General features: G+C 30.8%; 5 protein-coding genes and 1 long non-coding RNA gene across 7 annotated transcripts; 3 read left to right on the top strand and 3 right to left on the bottom strand.

Moving 5' to 3' along the window:
• Window positions 1-1,279: 1,279 nt before the first annotated feature.
• Window positions 1,280-1,853, bottom strand: LOC119615846. Its single transcript, XM_037971832.1, has 2 exons — window positions 1,569-1,853; window positions 1,280-1,515 (listed from the first exon to the last, which is right to left on the bottom strand). Exons 1-2 carry the CDS (start codon window positions 1,660-1,662, stop codon window positions 1,391-1,393), a joined length of 219 nt encoding a protein of 72 aa, XP_037827760.1. The 5' UTR covers window positions 1,663-1,853; the 3' UTR covers window positions 1,280-1,390.
• A 256-nt stretch (window positions 1,854-2,109) lies between these two features.
• LOC119615847 (cytochrome b-c1 complex subunit 9) lies at window positions 2,110-2,636 on the top strand. The gene is made up of 2 exons (XM_037971833.1): window positions 2,110-2,406; window positions 2,499-2,636. Exons 1-2 carry the CDS (start codon window positions 2,275-2,277, stop codon window positions 2,532-2,534), a joined length of 168 nt encoding a protein of 55 aa, XP_037827761.1. The 5' UTR covers window positions 2,110-2,274; the 3' UTR covers window positions 2,535-2,636.
• LOC119615845 (39S ribosomal protein L18, mitochondrial) lies at window positions 2,606-3,348 on the bottom strand. The gene has a single exon (XM_037971831.1). The coding sequence runs from the start codon at window positions 3,233-3,235 to the stop codon at window positions 2,675-2,677; it is 561 nt and encodes a 186-aa protein (XP_037827759.1). The 5' UTR covers window positions 3,236-3,348; the 3' UTR covers window positions 2,606-2,674.
• Window positions 3,349-3,494: 146 nt separating this feature from the next.
• Window positions 3,495-5,472, bottom strand: LOC119615844. Its single transcript, XM_037971830.1, has 4 exons — window positions 5,371-5,472; window positions 4,531-5,298; window positions 4,334-4,463; window positions 3,495-3,703 (listed from the first exon to the last, which is right to left on the bottom strand). The coding sequence occupies exons 1-4, from the start codon at window positions 5,452-5,454 to the stop codon at window positions 3,618-3,620; spliced, it is 1,068 nt and encodes a 355-aa protein (XP_037827758.1). The 5' UTR covers window positions 5,455-5,472; the 3' UTR covers window positions 3,495-3,617.
• Window positions 5,473-5,492: 20 nt separating this feature from the next.
• Window positions 5,493-9,522, top strand: LOC119615842. Of its 2 annotated transcripts, XM_037971827.1 has the most exons (3): window positions 5,493-5,553; window positions 5,628-5,968; window positions 9,103-9,522. In XM_037971827.1, exons 2-3 carry the CDS (start codon window positions 5,867-5,869, stop codon window positions 9,505-9,507), a joined length of 507 nt encoding a protein of 168 aa, XP_037827755.1. In that variant the 5' UTR covers window positions 5,493-5,553; window positions 5,628-5,866; the 3' UTR covers window positions 9,508-9,522. The 2 variants fall into 2 exon arrangements, with proteins under 2 accessions (XP_037827755.1, XP_037827757.1); XM_037971829.1 differs by lacking the exon at window positions 5,493-5,553 and having other exon boundaries at window positions 5,594-5,968.
• LOC119615843 lies at window positions 7,955-8,961 on the top strand. The gene is made up of 2 exons (XR_005232474.1): window positions 7,955-8,393; window positions 8,664-8,961. It is a non-coding gene; the product is annotated as an uncharacterized LOC119615843 (long non-coding RNA).
• Window positions 9,523-9,973: the final 451 nt, after the last annotated feature.

The following is a 9,973-nucleotide window of genomic DNA, read 5'->3' as shown; positions in this document are numbered from 1 at the left end:
GTGGTTTATCAATGGAATACTACAATATATAAAGAAATATTGAGCTCTGATAAGATTAACTGACACACATACTACTATGTATACAGGTATTATCAATTTATATTGGGAGGCATTTCTATAGGGATTAGGCAATAGAGCAGGGTTATACATTTGACTACAATTTAAGTTATATACAATTTGGGGAACACATTGTATAGTTGTTTACACTCTTATACATACATATGTTTGTTATTAATACATACATATGTATATGGCAAAGAACCTTAGTTTATGGTGAACAATCTTATAGGATGCAATTTTGCATGATATTTTTCTTTTTTTTTTGATAATTTTGTTATTTTTCTATATTTGCTTTAAATTTCGGTTTTCTTTAAGACTAAAGGTTTTTGTCTATGCTATAATTAGCATAGATTTCTACCATATTAAAGAGAGAAATGGAAATATCAACAAACTGTTGTTGCGTTCTAGAAAAATCAAATTAGTTCTTAGCAAATAAGTATAATTGATGACAAAATTTGATAGATTTGAAATCAAACTTTTGATGCTTGGAGAATAATAGATTTTTTTCATAATTTCTGTGGCGTCATGGTAAAAAAGAGAATGTTTTAAAGTTTTAAAATCCTTTACGAAAATTTAAAGTTCAGCTTTTATTTCTAAATTTATTGATTCCTATATCAAAATGAATTAAAAATAAAAAAAAATGGGGTTCAAAATGGAAAACTTGACAAGATCTTGGCTAGTCTGTTGACTTTTCTGTTAACTAGTCTAATAGCTAGTCTGTTGACTAAACTATTAAATAGTTTATGGACCAGTATATGAACTAGTCTATTGACTAGTCTATGGTCTTACCTACGGACTAGCTTATGGACTAGACTATTGGACATTATATTGACTACTTCATGGTCTAGTCTATTGGCTAGTTTATTAGCTTTTCGATATACTTTTGGCTAGTCTGTTGACTAGTGTATTGAATAGTCAATGAACTATTCTATACACTTGTCTATTGACTAGTATATGGAGTAGTCATTGGCTAGGCTGTTGATTATTCTATGGATTAGTCTACGGAGCTGTCTATGGACTAGTCAATGACTGCCTTATATGAACTATTGACTAAATAAATGAATTAAAAACTAACGAATTAAATCTACAAATATAAACAATTAATACCTTTAAAGAATGATAAATAACAGTTAATTAAAAATTAACTAAGGAACTACTACTTTTAATCCTAATAATCAAAAAAATTAAAAAATTTTAAAATATTTAATGAATTGTAAAAATCTACAACTCATAATGGTGGTACATATATAAAAGTTTTAATAACTTTAAAATAATAAGAAAACATACATATAAAAAAAACTACACATCAATTATTGGAAAACAAACATGCTTAGTTTTGGGATGCTTTCATATTTTTTTTGTTCATTATCAATATTGTGTGCAATAGAGTTGGTAGAGTTATTAGTACTACAATGAAATGCTTTCTAATTCGTTCCACATCACCAAAGAAAGTTGCTACAACAACAAAAAACAAACTCAGGAAATGAGGAAAAAAAAAGAACACTTACCAGCCAACCCAAAGACTACTACGGCAGGCACATAGAAGACCAAATTGGGAATACTTTGTTGAAAAGGTGAGGAGCTGCCAGTTAATTCGACCATTTTGTGATGCTTTTAAATTTTGTTAAATATTTAAGAGAAAAAATATGGAAATATAATTTCTGCAGCAAGAACAAATTAATGCTATCACCACAAAGTAACCGGAATGTCGTGGAGTCTGTGAAAAATAAAATCTATCTAAAAGATACAATAGAAGAAAAAAAGAAGAGAGCTAACGGATTGCTGTGGAAAAAAATGACATGTGATGACGTTAAAAAAGAGCATGTAAATAGTGTTGCCATCCTTAAAATAAATGCAAGTTTAATAAGTGTTTTAACAAAAAATAAAATGATTTTATTTTAAAGAAAATATGTATATGTATTATTTTTATAAAAAATTCATAGTATAAAGAAAGCTATAAAAAATGTAAAGAAATATACAAATTGTATTAATACACTTTTGAAACATATATTTTCATTAGTAAAAATACCATCTGGCAGCTTTGTTACCTCTTAGTGCAAATTTTATCCTCCGGCTACTCTATACAAAAAAAAAACTATTGTGAATGATTATTAATTTTGACACTTGGAAAATAATCTTTTTGTGCTGTGCAACACGCAGGAAATTTTTGCGAGTCTTAAATTTTTATTTTTGGTGTAAAAAAACGATTCCGTCATGAAAATCATCTACAATACTTTGTTCAAAAGAACTTCCACCTATGCTGTAGCCATTATGGGTTCAGTGTTCTTCTTTGAACGCGCATTTGATGTGATTTCCGATCAAATTTTCGTGTCTGCCAACAAAGGCGTAAGTTAAAAGCAAATAATTCATATGCCCACTTTCTGTTTATTATGTAATTGTCAATGTATTAATATTCAATTTTTTTTTATCTTTTGCAGAAACTCTGGAATGACATCAAACACAAATACGAATAAATTTAGCTAAAATTATTGTATTAAGTTTAAAAAAAATGTGCAAAAAGAAAATAATAAAAATACACCAGAAATAAATTTCGAAAGAATTTATTAAAACAAAAACTATGTTTAAGTGTTCTATTACATTACTATACATTAAACTATTTACTGGCAGGGGTTTTTAAATCTTCCTCCAATATTTCCCAAGGCTTTTCGGGTCTCTCAGCATCCCAAGGTTTAGGGTGTACATAACGGGGGGCTTCTTTTAGTACAACACCATTTTCTTCTACAGTTTTAAGAAATTTATGCAATTTGCCTCCCGGCACTGCTTCTATAGTACATAGCATTTCTGTTATGCCCGATTGTTGACAACGATTGGCTAACACTCTAGCCAAGTTTATAAAGGCGGCTGTATCTTTGGTTTTGAACAGTTGCTTTTTGATGGCCCATTCGGCGGTAGAGGCACTGATTACTGGTCCATTTTCGAAATGTTTTACTTCTGCACTAACATAACGTCCACTTATGTTTACCTCCAGCTTATGCCAGAAAGAGCGTCCAGGCTTTTCCAAGTGATAGCCATCAGGTTTATAACCAATACGTAATTTTTCCAAATTGCGTGGATTACGATTGGTCATATAGACCGCGTTTTCCTTGGGCAGGGTAATTTGTTTTAGTTTGCGCAATACATGGGCTGATGTGGGTGGTCTGAAGTGTCCAGACATTTTAATTTAATCACTAGGATCTTTAGTTTTTATTGAAAAATTATAAAAAGGAAAAATCCGCACGCTAATTTACAAAATCTCACTTAAAAATTAATACTCTCAGCTGTTGTGAGAGCTGCCATATTCAAGGTTTCTGGTAAAGTTGCCAGTTGTTTTTTTTTAACATAGACTAAAAGTGACTGGTCCACTTATTGAAAAGTCATTTATTTTCTGTTCTTAAATTTAAATTACCGTAATTTTTTAATTTAATTTATTGTAATTGTTTTAAACAAATAAACTGTTTATTGACACACCATAAATTCGTACAATTCAGTCTTAAAAATATTTAAATATTTAGAAATAATGAAAAAATTATTTCGAAAAAAGCACACATGATGCCAAATTAACCATATTCGGATTGTATGGTTAACGTAAATTTTCCTTTAGGTATAGATGTACCATGATACCAAAAGCGAGTGTCAATTAATACTAAAAAGAAAAATATTTAAATTTTTAATTAATGTAATAAAAAACCATAGTCGGCAATGACCAACCATATTGCACCCTACACCCTAGTTGTCTAAATACCTCGAATTATGGTCTATTATTAATTTTGCCTGATTTTTGAAAAAAGTATTTCTACGGTGCCATGGCTTAGCTATGAACCAAACGTAAGTACAATTTTATCTGAGTAACCGACTACAGTGTTCCAAAAAACCAAAAGGACATAATCTATAAGAATTATTGAATATAAAGTAGTTTTTAACGTGAACTTAATGGGATCAGATTTTTCGATTTAGACCAAAGATTTTTTCTTGATCCTTAAAACTACTCTGTCTACATATTTATGAGCGACCAATATTATTTACAGAGGATACTTGTATGAAGGCTATACGAAATCATGGACTGGTTTAATCTATTTTGAAAAGGCTTCGTCCTGAAGTTAAAAATTTCATATGTACCGTATTTCATCCATTTATGTTAAAAATTGAAGCCTGTATTTTTCGCCTACGGTTTATATACCCAACCAGAAAGTGATCCCGACACATTGGTAACACTTTAAGATTTATTTTCCGATTATAGTGATAAATTGTATAAAAACTAGAAAAGCATACATACCAGCATCTCCTGGCTCGGCAACAAAAGAGAAAGTATTACAAACTTGATCGCATTCAGGTGTTGGCGCCAACAGCCAACTTTTATTGCCCTTTAATTGGGCTTGCCACATCAAACGGTGTATATGATCCATCTAAATTAATAAAACGGTCATTAATTTCAAAATGTCAATAGCAAATCCTAACACACACACAACTTACGTGCATATAAGAACCCAGTTCATAACCTAAAAACACATAATCCATATTGGACATTTCAGCATCTGCCGGTAAGAAATGAGGCCTACCATATAGTTTCCTCAAATCATCCAAAACACCGAGATGACAATTACTCCAACCAACATACCAACTGGAGCCACTGCTTAAATTAGCTCTTTCTTCGGGCATATTGAAAACATCCCTTATCGATTTGAGATCAGAATGAAAATGTAAAAAATTACAATCTTCATCCAAAGAACCGGGATGGTTATCATAGATTTTCTTTAATAGCTTTAAATTTAAAAGTTTAGCTGCCGGCCAATGACTTACGGCCTTTTTAATAACTATCGGTAAAGAGGAATAAGCATATGGTGCAAATTCTTCCCGGGTCATATTTTTCAAAACCAAAGGTCCTTGCACTCCTCGGCAATAGCTGCAATCACTGATGGGTCGTGTCGCCTCCCAAACTAAATTATTATTGGGTAAAAAACACTTTATACCCAGGATGAATGTTAGTATATGGTAGACTATGGGTGTTAGAAGCATAACAAAAGCCATTATGCCAAATGTATACCACATATTAACACGATTTGGTCTTTGTTCTATATGACGAGACTTACAATAGGCCTCTTTTAAATCCTCTTGGGACACCAAACCAGTACGTAAAGCACCATCATGCAAACTATCTAATTTATCGATAAAATCTTGTTCCAAACGTTCTCGGCAGCGCAAAGCAGATTGTCTAGCCGAGGCAGTGGGACGATTCCAAAACTTTTTTAAAATAAACAGAAATTTAAAATATATTAAAACAAAAAATTTATGGATAAAAAATACAAAAATTACCAAAAACATTCCAGCCAACAACAAATCGTAAATAAACGAAATGTCATTTAATTTGTTTTTATTTTCATTTTTAACGGCATTCATCCTAAACTAATAACCCTACTATGTTATGCCAAAGAATTGTCAAAATGTCAGCTGTTTAGTTTTCACTTTTTTGTTATTATTTACAGCCTTTTCTAATTTGTAAGCATTTCGTCTTTTTTTTTAATAATTCATAAATTTTATGTAATTTTGTAACAGAAACCAAACATTTCTAGGCATGCGCTACTAGGATATTTACAAACCAAACATAAATTCCTCTAGTGGAACGTATAAAGTGGCGTGTTTTTATTTTGTTTAGTGTTCACCAGCAGCAAGAAAAAGGCCGCTTAAATAACAACCAGCTAAATATAATTAATTAACATAAACATATCTATAGTGAAATTTAACAAAAGTATTTAATAATTAATAAAAAATTAAAATAATCGTTTAGGGGAAAGTAAGCATAAAATTAAACATGTTATCTCTGTGTTGGAGAAATACTACTGCAAATATGCAACGTTTTGATCTAGTCTCCAGACAAAGCATGGGACAATTTTTGAGGTACACTAATCCAAAGGTAAGTTTTAGTAATATTTTCAAATGGCAAAAAATCGATTTAGTAATAAAAATGCGTAAATTTTATTTGCATTACATTGTGGATTGTAAAATGCAATGCGAATTATAAAAAAGTGCACCAGTTGTTAGGCTACACTACCTTGAGTTTGTAGCAACAGCTAAGGTTAACAAATTAGAAATTTAATGATGTTTACAGACCAACTGAATTGAAAATAAAAAAAATATGTAGAGGAGATTGTCGATCATATGGTACCCTACTCTCAATGGCCCAATAAGAGTTTAAATTTTGGAGTTTAGGTCATACAATGGATTGAACACTGTAGAATTAATGTGAAAAATTTTATGAACCTTTTTCTAGTTCAGTTCTAGTTCAGTTCTACTCTCAATGGCCCAATAAGAGTTTAAATTTTGGAGTGTAGGTCATACAATGGATTGAACACTGTAGAATTAATGTGAAAAATTTTATAAACCTTTTTCTAGTTCAGTTTAGTTCTAGTTCAGTTCTAGTTCAGTTCTAGTTCAGTTCTAGTTCAGTTCTAGTTCAGTTCTAGTTCAGTTCTAGTTCAGTTTTAGTTCAGTTCTAGTTCAGTTCTAGTTCAGTTCTAGTTCAGTTCTAGTTCAGTTCTAGTTAAGTTCTAGTTAAGTTCTAGTTCAGTTCTAGTTCAGTTCTAGTTCAGATCTAGTTCTGTTCTAGTTCTGTTCTAGTTCTGTTCTAGTTCTGTTCTAGTTCTGTTCTAGTTCTGTTCTAGTTCTGTTCTAGTTCTGTTCTAGTTCAGTTCTAGTTCTGTTCTAGTTCTGTTCTAGTTCTGTTCTAGTTCGGTTCTAGTTCAGTTCTAGTTCAGTTCTAGTTCTGTTCTAGTTCTGTTCTAGTTCCGTTCTAGTTCTGTTCTAGTTCTGTTCTAGTTCTGTTCTAGTTCTGTTCTAGTTCTGTTCTAGTTCTGTTCTAGTTCCGTTCTAGTTCTGTTCTAGTTCTTTTCTAGTTCTGTTCTAGTTCTGTTCTAGTTCTGTTCTGTTCTAGTTCCGTTCTAGTTCTGTTCTAGTTCTTTTCTAGTTCAGTTCTAGCTCTGTTCTAGTTCTGTTCTAGTTCTGTTCTAGTTCTGTTCTAGTTCTGTTCTAGTTCTGTTCTAGTTCCGTTCTAGTTCTGTTCTAGTTCTTTTCTAGTTCTGTTCTAATTCTGTTCTAGTTCTGTTCTAGTTCGGTTCTAGTTCAGTTCTAGTTCAGTTCTAGTTCAGTTCTAGTTCAGTTCTAGTTCAGTTCTAGTTCAGTTCTAGTTCAGTTCTAGTTCAGTTCTAGTTCAGTTCTAGTTCAGTTCTAGTTCAGTTCTAGTTCAGTTCTAGTTCAGTTCTAGTTCAGTTCTAGTTCAGTTCTAGTTCAGTTCTAGTTCAGTTCTAGTTCAGTTCTAGTTCAGTTCTAGTTCAGTTCTAGTTCAGTTCTAGTTCAGTTCTAGTTCAGTTCTAGTTCAGTTCTAGTTCAGTTCTAGTTCAGTTTCTAGTTCAGTTCTAGTTCAGTTCTAGTTCTAGTTCAGTTCTAGTTCAGTTCTAGTTCAGTTCTAGTTCAGTTCTAGTTCAGTTCTAGTTCAGTTCTAGTTCAGTTCTAGTTCAGTTCTAGTTCAGTTCTAGTTCAGTTCTAGTTCAGTTCTAGTTCAGTTCTAGTTCAGTTCTAGTTCAGTTCTAGTTCAGTTCTAGTTCAGTTCTAGTTCAGTTCTAGTTCAGTTCTAGTTCAGTTCTAGTTCAGTTCTAGTTCAGTTCTAGTTCTAGTTCTAGTTCGGTTCTAGTTCGGTTCTGGTTCTAGTTCGGTTCTAGTTCTAGATCGGTTCTAGTTCGGTTCTAGTTCAGTTCTAGTTCTGGTTCAGTTCTAGTTTAGTTCAATTTTTTGTGCTTTTTGAAATTCCTCCACATTTAATGTGGAAATGAGAAAAATAAATGAAATAGTTTATAATCGCATCACATTTTGTTTAATTTAACCTTTACCTATTATAATATTTTTTTAAAGTATTCTATATAAATTGAGTAGCAATTTAATGTAAACCAATGTGAAGCAATTTTTTTTTTTTGCTATTCATGTCAGTGGCCGAATATTTCAGTTGTTGTCATCACTTCCCACCGTTTAGTCGTGTCGTGTCTGTAGAGCGGTTATATAAATGTATATAGAACAATTAAAATGAATACGAATTTGGAATTATGATTGTCAAAGGAAATACTAAGTTTAACATTTCAACAAATCATTAACAAATTAGTTTTTTTTAAGATAAAAGTTTAAATTTTTTCTAAAAATAAGTAAAACACATTTTATTTTTCGGCTGGTGCGACATGACGTATGATTAATTTATAAAAAAAATAAGTAAATTTTTGAAAGCACATTAAATGTTTTATACTTCCTGAAATATTCAACATTTTCTTTAGTGGTGTTAGTGGTGCTCTTAAAAGGTTTACACTTTCTCTTTTAAATGCTCTTCTTTGGGGGATTTTTCTTATTTTATATGCGCATTTCATAGCTAAAACTCTTGACTCTTATGTTAAGTAGGAAAATATAAGTGGATTTTTATACACTCAGTGAATTTTTCTTAACATTTTTTTTTAATAAATTATAAACAAATTAATGTGTGTAAAAATATATTAAAATATAATTTCCTTATTAACACAATAAAGCTTTAAAAATTTCGCTGAGTGCAGGCATTGAAATAGTTTTGTTTTTAGTGACGTTTGAATGAAAAATATTTGAATGCAGTTTTAGTATTATTTTTGTCATCATCCGATGACAACAAAGAAAGAAAGGAAGAAAAAGAAAATTGTTTAAGAGTACAGAACTAGCTGCTTAACTAATAGCATATCCTTTGAAACACAAAGAAAAGCTCAAATAAAAATTAAAATTCATAAAAAACAAACAAAAAATAGTTTAAATAATGATATTTTTATAAGAAATACCACGTCGTGTGTATAATAAAACTATAGTACAAATAATGTAATATTTTTGCAAAAAAAAAAAAAAAAAAAACAACAACAAAATATATTTAAGTTTAATTTGTTTAATCTTTGTGCTGTAATTGTTTTAAAAAAACACAAATGTAAAGTGAAAACAAAAAAAGAAAAAAAAGAAACGAAATCAAAAGTAACAAATACTTCTCTCCGCCCCCAGTATCACGTCCAGCATCAACATCACCAACAAACACTGCGTAAACATACTCAAGCTGAAACAATTGTTGATGATAATACAACATCAGCAACACAACAATATTGTTCCAAAAGCAACAATATGAAGACATCAACATCATCAGTATTTTCCTCATACACCAAGGAAGAGTCTTATCAAAAAATGCAATTAAAACATTTGCAACAACCTTCACATACATCAGAAATGCCTGTAGCAGCAGCATCAGCAGCAGCAACAACTTCCACAACAGCAACAAAACCGGTTCATATACCCTATAATATCGATTGGGTATTTGAGAGATTAAAAAATCCTAATGGTCTCTGGTTCATCTGCAGTCAAATTGCTATTTTTACTGTAGGATTATTTAGTAAAATTGTTCTAGGTGAGTAATTGTTTAATTTTTTATATGCATATAAATATATTAAATGAATCATGTTTTCCTTTCCTCATCCGGCCTTTTTACATTTATTATTACATACAGATGTACCTACATCCACACATACTTTTTTTTCTTTTTGTTGACATTTTTCTTCATGTATTTCCATTTCAATATGCATCCATTGTTGCTTTCTAAAAGTTTTTTGTTTGTTTTTTGTGGTTTTAAGTTTATGGTTAATGAAAAGTTATTACCTGTAAGGTTACCAAATACATACATACATATTTATACCCATTTAGTTTGTGATGAACTTTGTTTTGGGAGGCACAAAATTTATGGCAAATTTTATTATATCAGTTGAAGACGATGACTTAATTTGACAAGTGGGAGTCGTTTCTTACAAAGTAACAAAATTTTTTATTATAGATTCTCCTTTAGTTCTGTTGTAGTTCTGTTCCAGTTCTGTTCTAGTTCTGTTCC

The sequence above is a fragment of the Lucilia sericata genome, unplaced genomic scaffold (genome assembly GCF_015586225.1).
Source record: "Lucilia sericata isolate MDLA Ls3-8-SP2 unplaced genomic scaffold, ASM1558622v1 Contig008794F_arrow, whole genome shotgun sequence".
NCBI lineage: Eukaryota > Metazoa > Arthropoda > Insecta > Diptera > Calliphoridae > Lucilia > Lucilia sericata.
The sequence above is the reverse complement of the archived record's forward strand: the minus strand, read 5'-3'. Positions and strand labels throughout refer to the sequence as shown.

What these genes read in the sequence shown, in the direction of transcription:
- LOC119615847 (XM_037971833.1), top strand. Translation starts at nt 2,275, where the DNA reads ATGAAAATCATCTACAATACTTTGTTCAAAAGAACTTCCACCTATGCT. An exon ending in TCGTGTCTGCCAACAAAGGC is followed by an intron (nt 2,407 to 2,498) that starts GTAAGTTAAAAG and finishes TATCTTTTGCAG; the next exon opens with AAACTCTGGAATGACATCAA.
- LOC119615844 (XM_037971830.1), bottom strand. Translation starts at nt 5,454, where the DNA reads ATGAATGCCGTTAAAAATGAAAATAAAAACAAATTAAATGACATTTCG. An exon ending in TGTTGGCTGGAATGTTTTTG is followed by an intron (nt 5,299 to 5,370) that starts GTAATTTTTGTA and finishes ATTTTAAAAAAG; the next exon opens with TTTTGGAATCGTCCCACTGC. An exon ending in AACTGGGTTCTTATATGCAC is followed by an intron (nt 4,464 to 4,530) that starts GTAAGTTGTGTG and finishes TTATTAATTTAG; the next exon opens with ATGGATCATATACACCGTTT.
- LOC119615845 (XM_037971831.1), bottom strand. Translation starts at nt 3,235, where the DNA reads ATGTCTGGACACTTCAGACCACCCACATCAGCCCATGTATTGCGCAAA.
- LOC119615846 (XM_037971832.1), bottom strand. Translation starts at nt 1,662, where the DNA reads ATGGTCGAATTAACTGGCAGCTCCTCACCTTTTCAACAAAGTATTCCC. An exon ending in AGTAGTCTTTGGGTTGGCTG is followed by an intron (nt 1,516 to 1,568) that starts GTAAGTGTTCTT and finishes TTGTTGTTGTAG; the next exon opens with CAACTTTCTTTGGTGATGTG.
- LOC119615842 (XM_037971827.1), top strand. Translation starts at nt 5,867, where the DNA reads ATGTTATCTCTGTGTTGGAGAAATACTACTGCAAATATGCAACGTTTT. An exon ending in TGAGGTACACTAATCCAAAG is followed by an intron (nt 5,969 to 9,102) that starts GTAAGTTTTAGT and finishes CTCCGCCCCCAG; the next exon opens with TATCACGTCCAGCATCAACA.